Here is a 14032-nt window from a genome sequence, read left to right as displayed (position 1 = left end):
AAACTAAACTAAGCATTTAAACATAATCTTAAGACATATTATTGGGAGCTATAGGCCTTCAGTGACAAGACAACTGATATTTATATGCATTTTTATGCAAGTCTGCCTACTGTTATAAAAATCTCATTGATTTACATTACAATCTATCAGAATTGTGGCTATATACATAACCTATCTTCATCAAATATGGTCCTTTGAATGAAATTAAAATAAATAAATATAAAAAATAAATATAAAATAAATAAATAAATATAATAAAATAAAACAATTATCACTATATTGTTTTATATATGAGATACAAACCTATTTTGGACATGACGGGGTTCATTTCTAAGTGTAAAAGTTTAATTTAAAACAAATTATTACTGAGTGCAACTTTAAGTGGGGGACAACAAACTCGGAACATTTTGCCCCCTATATTTCTAAGTTCGAACCATAGACTGTAAAGGTTCCATAGACTGTAGGCTATATAAAGAAAGGTTCGAATCCGCCCAGAACTTTCATCAGCGAGCAGAGAACAGCGCGCGCGCGCGAGTGTCGGTAACGAAGCCCCGCCCGCCACTAGCACTCAGGCGCGCGCAGTTTCACTCCCTACTGTATCGATGAAGTTGCACAAAGATGGCGGATTTCCTGCCGTCCCGGTCCTTTCTATCCGTTTGTTTTCCAGACTGTCTTCTCAACAGCAGCGAGGCGGAACAACTAAGGAAATCTAAAGAAATTGACCGAGGTCTCATGAAAGACAAACCCTATGTGAAACGGTTAGTCAAGATACTTTTGCTCGGCGCCGGGGAGAGCGGCAAGTCCACTTTCCTCAAGCAGATGCGCATCATACACGGGCAGGACTTCGATCAGCGGGCCAAAGAAGAGTTCAAAACCACCATTTACAGTAATGTTATGAAAGGTAGGAGGCGCGTTTCTCATTCACAGACCTATGCAAAGTGGCGTGCCGGGTCAAAACTTGACTTTGAACGGGGTCGAGAGGGATGAGAGGACCGAGAAATGAGGTTTAGCGTTAGCGTTAGCTGAAGTTGCGCTGTAACCTGCCCAGGAGAAACGCCCATGTTATTCTCTCAACTTTTCCCCGCCGCGGTCTTGAACAAAGACCTCCGCGGAGGACCTGGTTTCTTTCTAAACCGTCTCCTAGCTTGTTGTCAGATTAAACATGTGGATTCAATCTCACGCGTGATTTGCGTGGTCTAGAAAAGCAGGGCTCGGCTTTGAATTTCGTCAGAAATGAACGTTAGCGCTCAAGTTTTTAACGTCTTCATAAAAGAGCACGACTCTTCTTGACTCATTTAACTCAGCCTGGTACTTTATAAAAGTACCATACATTTTCGTTTCTGAAATATTATACTCCGTAGTATCTAAGTTTTTTTTTTTAAACCAGAATCTCTGTTTAACGTTAAAGATTCGCGAAATCTCCCCTCGTGTGTGTTAATGTTTTGTCTGTCCGAGTTTTAATGCCATAACTGAAACTGGATTATGTCAAATAAATCAATCCAGTATGTAAAGCTTGGCTTAAATTGAAAATCCGCTCTCTTGGTTGTTGGTATGCTGAGCCTGTCTCATAAATAACAAAGAGACTGGTGTCTACCAAAAGCACACCACTCAACTCATATTCAAAGCCTCTTATTTATTGGCTTCATTGTGGCATTTTTAAACTTTAAATGAACAGGCGATTTTCAAACATGTGTATGTATTTCTTGTAAAGGACGTGTCTGGATTCACGTGTTTCGGGCATCTGTGAAATGGGTGGAGTCCAGAGCTCTCAGACTAGCACATGATGAGGAGAACATGGGTTAACACACTGGCACTCACCAGCACCTGTTATGGAAGAAACCCAGCTTTACTATTTCTGACAATTTTGTTTTGAGATGCAGACAGTTTGAACCAATTTAATGGTGTCAGATGATCCTCAAAAAGTGAGTTTATTAACCTTTTAGGCATGTCTTTTTTTCTCTCCCTGTCTTCAGACATGTTTTTTGTCTTTCAAAAAAGGGATGTGATAAATCAGTATACCCACCTTGTATAATATGGGGCTCCCCGTTTGGCCTGCCTCAGTCGGGGATTTCCAGTGCCTATTACTATGAAAAGATTTTGAGATTTCCTGTACGAGATTAATGTCACAGCGGTCATAGTTTACAAAGGCACCGCAATGACAAATGGTTCAGCTGTAATCTCGTGGAGACTCGTCTGTAGCAGTCGCTAAACACCATATCCTTCCCTAACTCAACTTAAACAGGAAGCATTTAGTCAAATGGCTGCTTGGATCTAATCCTAAGGCATTCCTTAGAAATGTCTCCCTATAATGACTAGAGACACTAACTATCTGTAGCATTTTAATTCCTTTCGCACGTTTCACTTGAGATTCTACTCTCATGTAGAGATGTTGTGTTTGCGGCAGAACCGTTTCTCACTGTTTGACAGATCCGATTGGCCAGTGATCACATCTCTAACACACAACTAGTTATGTTTTAGCACTGCAGCTGCCCTGCGACCTCATGAAGCGCCAGCCAGTACCAAGTGATGGAGTGTTTTTATGTACACTGCCATTCAAAAGTTTGTCAATACAATTTGTATTTGAAAGAAGTCTCTTATGTACACCCATGCTGCATTTATTTGATCAAAACACAATTTAAAATAACAATTTTCTATTTTTAATATATTTTAAACTGTCATTTATTCCTGTGATGATGTTAAAGCTGAATTTTCAGCATCAATACTCCAATCTTCAGTGTCACATGATCCTACATGAAATCATTCTGATATGCTGATTTGCTAATGTTGAAAACAGTTTTGCTGCTTAGTATTTTTGTGCAAACTGATAAAATAAAATAAAATATATATATATATATTTCCTTGATTGTATTTTTTATGAAATAAAGTATTAATTTGTTTAAAAAAATCTTACGGCAAACTTTTAAACAGTAGTGAATGTCAGTCCAACAGAATCGACTGAAAACATCAGGGCTTTTACAGATGTTCCTCTTTAGCTTAGAAAGGTCAGAGGGCAGGTGCGAACTACTTTTAATGCACTTTGTTAGAGACCGAAGAGGGCAGGGGGCACCTAGCAAGGGTTTTCATTTTTAATAAACTCTTCTAATTAGCTATGTTTCCATCCAAAGTTACAAATGTAACTTGTGCAAAATCTAAATCTCACATTAAGTTTTTCCGAAAAAAAAGCATAGTTTCCATCCAGTAAGTCAAACAACAAAACCATCACTTCCTGATAAACTGGTGCTTAATATCACCAAGAAAAGTAGGAGAAGCCACTGTATATAGCCTAATAATTTTCTAAATTGCGTGTGCCTCAGAGGATGCAGATAAAGCAATAAACATGCTTATGTTATTTTGCTTTCGGATGCCTGATGTTTGGGAGCGCAGTTGTGTAAAACAGTTCTGGCTGGGAATTATACAGAGCCACTTAGCTCAGGCATTTCACAATGACCAAAACATCGTCTTTTATGTGCATGTTTTCTTATCGGATAAAAAAAATGTTTCCAATTAAATTGAGCGTATAAGTTTTAAGCGCATTTTTAGAATTGATGCACATCTTGTCGTTTCCATCCAGCACTAACCCCAAATGTGCTTAAAAGTGGGTGGATGGAAACCTGTTTATTTAATTTCTCTCATTACGTTTCTATTGACAGCCAGGCTCATTCAATTAACTACTACTTTCTAAAAGATTTCACTTGAGAGAACAGAATATCAGCCCTGATCATTCACATTGTGTAACCGGACTGAAACGCCAGCTGTGTCAGTGTAGTTTATCCTGTGAGTTTGTTGGACAGTATGGATGAAATCCTGCCTTCTGTGATTTCTCTTTCAAGCTCTCTAGCAGGTTGTTTATCTTTTCTAACTCGGGCATGATTCTGTTTATAATCTTGAATAGTTTAGCCCAGCATGCATTTGTTGCATCCTGCTGTTGTTTATAGAATTCAATGTTAAATTATATCTTGCTGATGCTAGATCTCATCCAGACCTCATCTAGTTCTAAGGTTCCATTAACATCTGCGGTTATGGTACAGATTTGAAGAGTTGTTTTGTTAGACATAGTCAATTTTAAGGTGAAAGTACACATGCATATCGTGAGGTCACATGGACACACCACTTCACAACAGATGTGGGATGAGTCAAGGGGGTTACGCTTCTGAGCGCATCTTTCTACATTTTCAGTTTCCGGCACAACTGAGTGTCTTTGGCGTTAACTTTTTTTTTTCCCTGTCTGCTGCATTTAGTTGACAAATTGACATGTCCTGTGATGTACTGTACTTCGTCTAGAACTATTTTAAACATCATTTTGTTCTTTTTTTTAAAAACTATTTTGCATGTTTTGAGCTCTTTTTAATAGAGGCTAAATGTTAATATATATATATATTTTAAGTTGTCACAATGTAAAACCATTTAAAATAAACTAATGAAAGCTAATGAACTAAATTAACCATGATTAAAAACTTTGTAGAAGTTGTAGAAACCATTTACAGGACTAAAGACATTTACCTTTACACATTCATATACATTTTAACTAGGGACACACCAAAATTTTGGTGGCCAAAAAAAAAGGACGAAAATATATACTGCAGTGTTCAGCGCTCAGGTTTCACTTTCACAGCCCTTTTTGTAACTTGGCGACAGCTCCGCTTCCGAAGGCGCACAACTTTGAAGTAACTCAGGCTGTGTCTGTACCGGCACCCAGTTTGCTCTGCTCAATGTTCTGCTCCGTGTCTGCGCTCTCTGCTCAGTCACTCATGGCCCAAGCGAACGCTCCACTCATGTACCTCTCACACTCACCGGAAAAGCAATGTCTGCTCAAATAACGTGCCGACATGAAATTTATCTGTAGTAGACTTGTTTCTGTTTGCAATAGCTGTAACATGGTGTGGTATAGCCGTGCTGAGCAACGCTGGTAAAATGATGCTACATTCTCGTTCACTCCTCTGCTACCCACTCTACTCTCATGCTCTGATAATGATAGTTTGGACTAAGGATGTCAATTTATACAAATTGATCGATGGTCATTTAAATTAACGATCAATTAATCGTTAGCCTTCAGGGCTCGACATTAAGCCTTTTCATGTCCTTAATCGTTAAGTAAAAACGTTGCTTGTCCGGAATTTTTTGTGTGTGTTGTAAATAGAGATGCACCGTTTACTTTTTTTTTTTTTTTGGCCGATTCCGATTTTTCATTGAGTTTGACCTGCCGATACCGATTTTAGCCGATTCCGATTTAACTTTTTTTAACCATTTTACAGCACACACACATTTATTTTTTATTGTTTCTTTAAACCCGCGTAAGTTTAAAATATTCTAACAGACCCCCCAATTGACCCTTCGCTAAGCCACGCCTGAAAGCTGCCACTGGCCAATTGTGGCTTAGCAACCGTAACTAGGCGCGGGAGGTCTGGCAAGCTTTCGAGCGAGGGAAACATGCGAAGCGTTGTGCTTATGGATTGTACAAATCTGATACCCGGCATCCTAAAAGTTTGGACTGGGGGGTGGAATTTTTTCCCTTCCCGGCCGAAACCTAAAATGCCGGGCGTGGATCAAGCTGTGTAGGAGTGTTCCCCATTCACAACTAAATGTCGACAGGATTAACAAAAACACCTATTGCTTGGAAATAATGACAGTTTGTTTATAATGCATATATTTGAACGTAAAATAAGACGAGGCAAGACGGAGGCTCACTGACATACTTTAAAATATATTTCAGCATTTTGTTAATCGACGGCCTACTACCCCTGAGTAACTTTACCCCTATCCCATTTGAATGGTCGGCAAATGAGGCGGCTGCTGCTTGCGCTGGGACTAAGCCAATAGGCTTTAGCTTCAATTTTGATGAAATTATTATTATTATTATTAGACTTAGCGTTCGCAAAGACCCTCCCCCCTTAGTTACTGTTGCTATGCCTGACATGCTACGCCGCTCTCACGCAACACCATGTTCTCACGCAGTGAGAAATACATCGCGGAGCAGAGAGGAGACTGACAATGCGCTGACAGACAGGACAGACCAGGTTACTTTTTATAATAAACGTATTAAACAGTCTCACCTTTCAAATTTGGTCATTTAAAAAAAAAGAAATTTAAATAATAAATACCATTTTGTGGCTCTTTAATGTGTCTGTCAGATCGCTGTAGAGTATCAGTTAAATCTGCTCGTGAACCGATCATCTCTTCCTTCTAGCGACACGTCACACGATACACCAGTTTTTTTTTTTTTTTTGTCGTCGCTTTCCATCCATCTTCCGCTTATCCGGGGCCTGGTCGCGGGGGCAGCAGTCTAAGCAGAGATGCCCAGACTTCCCTCTCCCTTGACACTTCCTCCAGCTCTTCCGGAGGGACACCGAGGCGTTCCCAGGCCAGCCGGGAGACATAGTCTCTCCAGCGTGTCCTAGGTCTTCCCCGGGGTCTCCTCCCGGTGGGACGCGCCCGGAACACCTTCCCAGGAAGGCGTCCAGAAGGCATCCGGAACAGATGCCCGAGCCATCTCAGCTGACCCCTCTCGATGTGGAGGAGCAGCGGCTCTACTCTGAGCTCCTCCCGAGTGACCGAGCTCCTCACCCTATCTCTAAGGGATCGCCCAGCCACCCTGCGGAGAAAGCTCATTTCGGCCGCCTGTATCCGGGATCTTGTCCTTTCGGTCATGACCCAAAGCTCATGACCATAGGTGAGAGTAGGAACGTAGATTGACCGGTAAATCGAGAGCTTCGCCTTGCAGCTCAGCTCTTTCTTCACCACGACAGACCGGTACATCGACCGCATTACTGCAGAAGCTGCACCGATCCGTCTGTCAATCTCCCGTTCCATCATTCCCTCACTCGTGAACAAAACCCCAAGATACTTAAACTCCTCCACTTGAGGCACTTAGTCCCTCTTTGTCGCTTTTATTTCCCTTTTTTATTAAAAATATTCACAAACTTGCTTACCATGTCATCAACTATCTGATATTTTCCGATTTTCAAATACTTGTGTTTGCTCGTTTAAAAACCTTTATAAATAATCTTGATCTTGATCTATAACGTGAGATGAGCGCCACCATGTTGTCCATTGTCAGTCGTATTTACAGCACGTGAATTCATCAGTTTCTCCCGAAATACATGCAAGAAAGTGGCCGGTGAACTGTTGAGTAGAATAGAGTAAACTTTATAGTTACTTCCACTAGCCTATGTTTGTCTGATATGAATAACACACGTCGGCAAATAATATTTGAATAGATTGTTATTGCTGCTTTCACAGACATCAGTGTGTATTTTACAAACTCCAAATGTATTGTTTTACTCGTGCTTATGTGTATTTAAATGTTTGAAATAGGGGTGTGCGATATTACGATTTTTGATCGTGGACGATTAAAATGTCTCCACGATCTGCTTTTGAAGAAATATCGTAGGATCGTGCATTTTATCAGTTTGCATTTCTGGCGCCTCCGTCTCAAGATACTGTACAGCGCGACGTATATCCACATGAAATGCAGAGGAACGGGACACTGTAGTTCATAAAAATTAATTATTTGCATGTGCTTTAAAGCCTTGCCGGTTAAACATGTCATTCGCTGCTGATGTGCTGTTCTAACGAGCGCTTTTCTGAGCGCAATAACGTTACACCCGCCGACGCGCGCATGCACTAAAAGCCTGTCTAACAGCATCTGATTATTGGGCTAAGTTATCTTTCGAGTCTTATTGCGCTAATACTGTCAAATACACACAAGGTTTACATAAACAAAGTTGGTTATGTCTAAAGTGAAAGAACAATAGAAAAAATTAAGAAAAAATCTGCTTGTCAAATGCGTGTATATTAGACTCGTTGCGCGCAGATCTTAAAGTGACAGTAGCCCTAATAGTAAACATGCTGCCGCTTGTCCTTAAAGGGACAGTTACCCAACAATAAAAATTCTGTCATTATTTACTCACTCACTCTAATGTTGTTCCAAACCTGTATTATTTTCTTTCTTGTGCTGAACACAAAAGAAGATATTTTGAGGAGTGTGGCTAACCGGGCGGTTGCTGGTCCACATTGACTACCATAGTAGGAAAAAACTATTATTAAGTCACTGGGGTACATCAACTGTTTGGTTACCCACATTCCTCCAAATAACTTTTATTTTCAACAGAAGAGGGAGACTTAGTCGGGTTTAAAACGGCTTGAGAGAATTAATTTTTGAGAGAACTATCCCTGTTAATAAAACAACAAAATACAAAGCATCTCACTCACTCTTGACTGAGAACTTTAATAGTAGCTTTAATAAGAATCAATGTAAAATGTATATAGTGAAGTCGATGTTGTGCTTTATTTTCATATTTGTTCATTTAATTACTTTCTTCAATGCTGTTAAATTCACCAGCTGAAAAAATAAAGCACTGTTTATTTAATTTGTATATTAAGTTGTGTATGTGTATCTTTGTTCTTAATTTTTAATAACAAAGAAAATGACAAAGATTTTTTTATCTTCGCCACTTTGGCCTAAATATCTGCCATTCTTTTTTATTTTATATTTTGTTACCTAAGGCTTTGTTTTTAAAATAGGGACATTAGTTTGGCTGTGATGCTCAGTCACTTGCAAAATAGTAAAACCAACATGAAAAGGAATCGTGATAAAATCGTGAATCGTGATTTTCCTGAAAAAAATCGTGATATCATATTTTTGCCATATCGCCCACCCCTAGTTTGAAACCTAAAATAAACATTATGTGGTTGAAAACACTGCATAGTTGTGATATAACAGCGCTGAACGCATCCGACTGGCTCAGCACCAGCCAACGCGCGAAAGCGCATGAATCTGCAGTTATGCGACGTCACTGAACATTTTAAATCTTATATGTGGCACCGTACTCTCATGGGCACAGAAATAAAAATCCCATATATGGGGCCGTAGTCTACCGCTCTAAAGGTTAATCATGTGGCGGCCGAGTGCATTTGACCGGCATAAAATCGTCCAATTCCGGTCACCAGCCGATCAATTGGTGCATCTGGTTGTAAATATAATTTATTCTGAAGCAATTTTCTCATCAGTGTTCAATCAGCTTTGATTTATTTAAAATCTTCACTGAAAAATTACAATTGCATTAAATAATGTTATGAGATTGTTTTTAAATGTATACAAATAAGAAATGTTGGAAAGAATTATACTTTTATGCATAACACTAATCCGCCAGTAGGTGGCGGCATGTGATCGTCTTATTGAGCGAGTCAGTCATTCAAACAATTCGTTCAAACGACTGATTCATTCAGAATGAGACGGATGTTTATGAATGAGTAATTGAAATCGTTAAAATAGTCCAAGTGACTACAGTGGCTCAACCTTAAGTTTATTAAGCAACGAGAATAATTGTTGTGTGCGCAAAATAAACTAAAATAACAACTTTGTTTAAAGTGTTAATTTTCTTCTGTGTGGGCCTCTGACGTGAGTTCACGAGAGCGCCACGACGCATGCGCGTGAACTGAGAAGATGACGCAGATGGGTCTCGATGTAGTGTTTAAAATGGTTCTAAAGTGTGCATTTCCTGGATGTCCAAATCGTGAGAAACCAACGATAAAACGTTAAAGGGCCTTACCAATGCCGCAAAATGAATGGCATGCGTCGTGGCGCTCTCGTGAACTTACATCAGCAGCCCACACGGAAGAAAATTAATAGTTGAATAAAGTAATTATTTTGGGGTTTGGGTTTTTATTCTCGTCTCTTGATAAACTTAAGGTTGAGCCACTGTAGTCATTTGGACTATTTTTAACGATGTCTTTACTAACTTTTCTGGACCGGCAGAATGACATTACCTAGAAGCCTATGAAGGAGTGGGAAAGCTCTCAGATTTCCTCAAAAATATCTTGTATGTCTTATATCAATATATAATACGAAAGTCTTACGGGTTGGAACAACATGAGGGTGAGTAATTACTGACAGTTTATAGTTCGGATATAGACACTAAGGTAGTGTCTAAGGTAGTGATCAAAGTAGAGTAAATTTTGATAGTAACTTGGAACTTCAAATAAACGATGCTTCGATTACATCAGGGGCTTTTGCACCGGGTAGTTCTAGGAACTAGCCACCAGGGCGATTCCCTGAGAACTAATGGTTTCCTTAGGAACATTTTCCTGGTTGCATTCGCACCGCCAGTAGGAACTCTGAAGTGACGTAAGCCGCGCTTGTTGTTTTGACTTTTATCTTGACGGCATGGCAGACTTTTCTGACCACGCTGAGAATGCACATTTTCTGTGTTCATTAGTTGTTCATGCGATTTGTTTTAAAGTCCAGTCTAATATGTTATTAGATAGAACTGTTATACAAAGAAAGTAAACTGTATATGAAATACAAAGAAAGTAAACCGTATATGAAAAAGTTATTAGCGTTTGCCATGTGGTTGAAGTACAGTGTTTGCTAGCTGAGCAGAAATACATGATCATGTTTAGCCTGGTCCCCTCAAAGTTGCGTTGGAGTTCCTCCTTAGCCTAAAGGTTAAGAAGCCCATCTATCACTGTCTTCCATGTTCGTAGAGTTAGTTTGTGAAGCGTTTTTTTTAAATGGAGGGCGCATTTTACGTTTGACTTTAAATTATGTTGTCACTTCCATTAACCAGTGGGAAAATATCCTCACCGCCACATTCCTAGCGGGTGCTGGAGTTTCGTTTGCGTTCGGCCAATCAGCGAACACTAACCTCACGGTTCCTATAGTGCTGGTTTAGACCCTTCTCTAAAGTAGGAGCTAAATTAGTTCCTCCAAGAAATAAAATCGTTCCTAGTTCCTGAACACGCATAAATCTGGGTACTTCTGCCAATAGTTCTAGGAGCTATGAAAAGGTTCCTCCGGTGCGAAAGTATTTATCGTTACACCAGTAGATGGCGACAAGTAACTGTCACAAACATTTATTTGTTATTGAATCATTTATTTAAAGGTCCCATGACATGAAATTTTCACTTTTTGAGCTTTTTTAACATTAATATGAGTTCCCCTAACCTTTATATGGTCCCCAAATTTCTAGAAATTTCAATCGGTGTAAATCGAGCTTTTGCTATCTTTCTCTGCCTTTGAGAAAGTGGAAGCTCAATCGGGCTGATCTTGAATCTCCTCCGTATGACGTCATACGGAGGAAATGTTACCTCCCCTTTCTCTGCTCTGCCCGCCCTGAGAATATTTCCTGCATGAGAAAATGAGCTAGGAAGTAGGAACGCGTGCGCGCGATTTTAGTTTGTCCACGGGAGATATCATGGCTTTTGAGCGAGTGAAGCATAATAATTGCTCAATAATTGGATGTACAAATGAACACCGAAGACTTTTTTTAGTTCCTTCATCCAAGCCCCAGAAGATGGATTCATTTCATTTCCTCTGGAAATGCGCCGACACAACTCCACAAAGTTTTGCATGTCTGCGGCAAACATTTCACCGACGACTGTTTCCTCAACTTGGGTCATAGAGCTGGCTTCGACGAACGTCTGAAAATAAATCGATCGAGCTACCAAGCAACACTTTCTGATGTGTAATTGTTCAAGTTCAGACAGGTAATCTTTCTCTCAAATCGTTCAATACTGCTGTTTATGCCTCAGTAAGTCAAGCCAGTGACTAAAATATAAACTTCACATCGTTTCTTTTAGTAGGATGAAAATAATCGTATTTAAATTGTGAATAAATTATATACAGAAAGCGATCAAAGAACAATCTTTGTAGGAATCGCGCGCACGCGTTCCTATACTTCCTAGCTCATTTTCTCATGGGCACAGCGCGATCGAGTTTATCTGGACACTTGCCAAACTCGTTATGAAATCAATGACGCACGTTACACTGCACATGAAGCTCTTACTGTATTTACATCATCGTGTTTGCATTGGTGAAAGCAGAGAGAGTGCAGAAACTGCGTTGCAATAAGATCTTCATTCTCGCGATCAACAACAGACTGTCATCTGCTTGCGCAATGCTCATCACGGCAACATTTTATGTGATGGGAATAGATCTAAATACTTTAAAAACTTCTGACGATTTGTTAATCTCGATAGCTGTAATAGTAAAAACGAATAAGAACTGTAGTAAAAGTATTCGAGAGAGTTTCACATGTAATAAGTAGCTATTTCATATGCAAGCATGTCAGCCAATCACAGCAGTGGTCGCTTACACTGAAGTCTCACACAGACACGCCCCTTCAAACAGAGCGTTCAAATCTGAGGCTAAAACTGGGCTAGGAAAAATGCCTTTTGTTTCTAAATTATGACTATTTTTTATCTAAAAAACATACTAACATTATAAGGGCAACCCAGGAAACATTATAAAATAATATAATAACCCCATGTCATGGGACCTTTAAGAGATTTGTTTAAAAACTCTATATCGTTCAGTAATAAAACATTCTCAATTTATCCAGAATTGTGCAGCTCTTATTAGATCTGCATGATTATTCACTTAAGGATCACGATCTCATTCCTAAATGACCGGCATGCTCCTACCCTGTAGGGACAGGGAAGAAACTGCATTGCATGAGTATTTTAGACAGAATGGTTATTTGCTTTCGCTAATGTGTGTCTATGGACTGCTGTTATTGATTGTGCTGCAGGACGTGCATATAATAGAGACAGCTCTATTTACATGCCATTTTGTGCTGCTCTAATGGGCTTCTACTTGGACATTGGTCACCTTTTAAAGGGCCTTTGGTTAAATACTCTTGACCTGCCGTCACCTCACACTGGAATGTGTGGCAAGAACAATTAAGGTCTTATCCTGTTGAAATACCCTGGATCGGGCTTATAACTGCACGTGAGGTCTAGAAGGGTGAAGAATATTGTGTTAAGTCCTCCATCAAATGCTTGAGTTATATTGGCAGCGTAACTGATTGTAAACCAAAGGTTTAGAAAGAGCAGTTTATTTAAATCTGGGACGGAATAGGCTGGTTGGTTTCTATGCAGAATAGAAGATAACCGCAAAGTAAATCCATTCATTATTTCAATAACCATTCTTTGTTACTTTGCCACCAAACTAGCCAAAAGATCTGAAAGAAAGGTCAAAAGTGCTCTGTCTTTCTGTTATTGTGAGGGAGAGAGCTGCTAGTGGAAACAGGCTTAGCAGGTTATTTGTACTATGACTGCTGGGGACGCCAGTTTTTGAAAGAGAAAGACAGGTTTGAAAACCAGCTCACAATATGGGACTCTCCTATGCTGATAACCTGAGTATACAAAACAAGAGACCAACACTACTGATACTCAAACCCTCATCCAGGAGTGATGTAGTAGGGGATGTCACGTGCTCTTATTTGTTTCTTGGGACAAGTACATCAGTAAAACATTCATCTTTTTTTCTTTGTGTTAGGGGTGGGGGATATAGTCTCAATTATATCACGATATTTCAAGAATATTTGCTATAATGATTTTTATGACGATATAGACATTTTGGTTTTTGTTGAAAATTGAATTTTTTACGTTTATCTCACCTAAATGTTTGCTCACTCATCGCGTTTTTACAATGGGGTAATTTTGTTAAGAGTTTACACAACACAAGAAAGCTTGATTTCAATCTTTGAATTAAATTGAAAAAAGTAGCAAAAATTTATACAAAATAATAGATACAAATAAAGAAGAAAGTTTTTGGGTAGGTCTAACACTAGTATTCAGAAATACTACAGAAACTGAAAGTAATCAAATGTAAAATAACACATGGTCTTTTAGTTCTGATTCCTGACTAAATTAAATACATAGGCTATTCATTCTCTTTCCTTACAATTAAAGCATTAATGACAGACAATGACAGGCTGCTGTCACTTTTAGAGCTAGTGCACGGATTCATTGCTGTTTTCATTATACTGTCTGTCACACTGTCACATGCGTTTTATAACCGACTGTTAAGAGTATACTTACCAAGACTGGAATTTTACACAATTTTGCGTCCTCCACCATTAAAGCGAAATTTAATTCAGTTGTAGTTGTAGTTCAGACTCAACTGCTCAGCCGCAGTTGTCACTTAATTTCCACACGCTCTCACGCCACATCCATTTTCTCATGCAGAGAAAATCGCGAAGCAAAGAGGACACTGACACCGACAGAGAAGGTTACGGTACTATTAATATTA

At 39.3% G+C, this 14032-nt stretch overlaps 1 protein-coding gene across 1 annotated transcript in view; it reads left to right on the top strand.

Annotated features, from left to right (window-relative positions):
• The first annotated feature begins 496 nt into the window (after positions 1 to 496).
• Positions 497 to 14032, top strand: part of gna13b (guanine nucleotide binding protein (G protein), alpha 13b) — a 33241-nt gene continuing 19705 nt past the window's right edge. Inside the window, exon 1 of the mRNA XM_079613390.1 lies at positions 497 to 901. Within this exon, the coding sequence (XP_079469516.1) occupies positions 619 to 901 (283 nt within the window). The 5' untranslated portion in view covers positions 497 to 618. The remainder of the gene's footprint in view (positions 902 to 14032) is intronic.

The sequence above is a fragment of the Phoxinus phoxinus genome (assembly GCF_949152265.1).
Source record: "Phoxinus phoxinus genome assembly, chromosome: 1".
NCBI lineage: Eukaryota > Metazoa > Chordata > Actinopteri > Cypriniformes > Leuciscidae > Phoxinus > Phoxinus phoxinus.
This window is presented reverse-complemented; position numbering and strand designations above follow the sequence as displayed.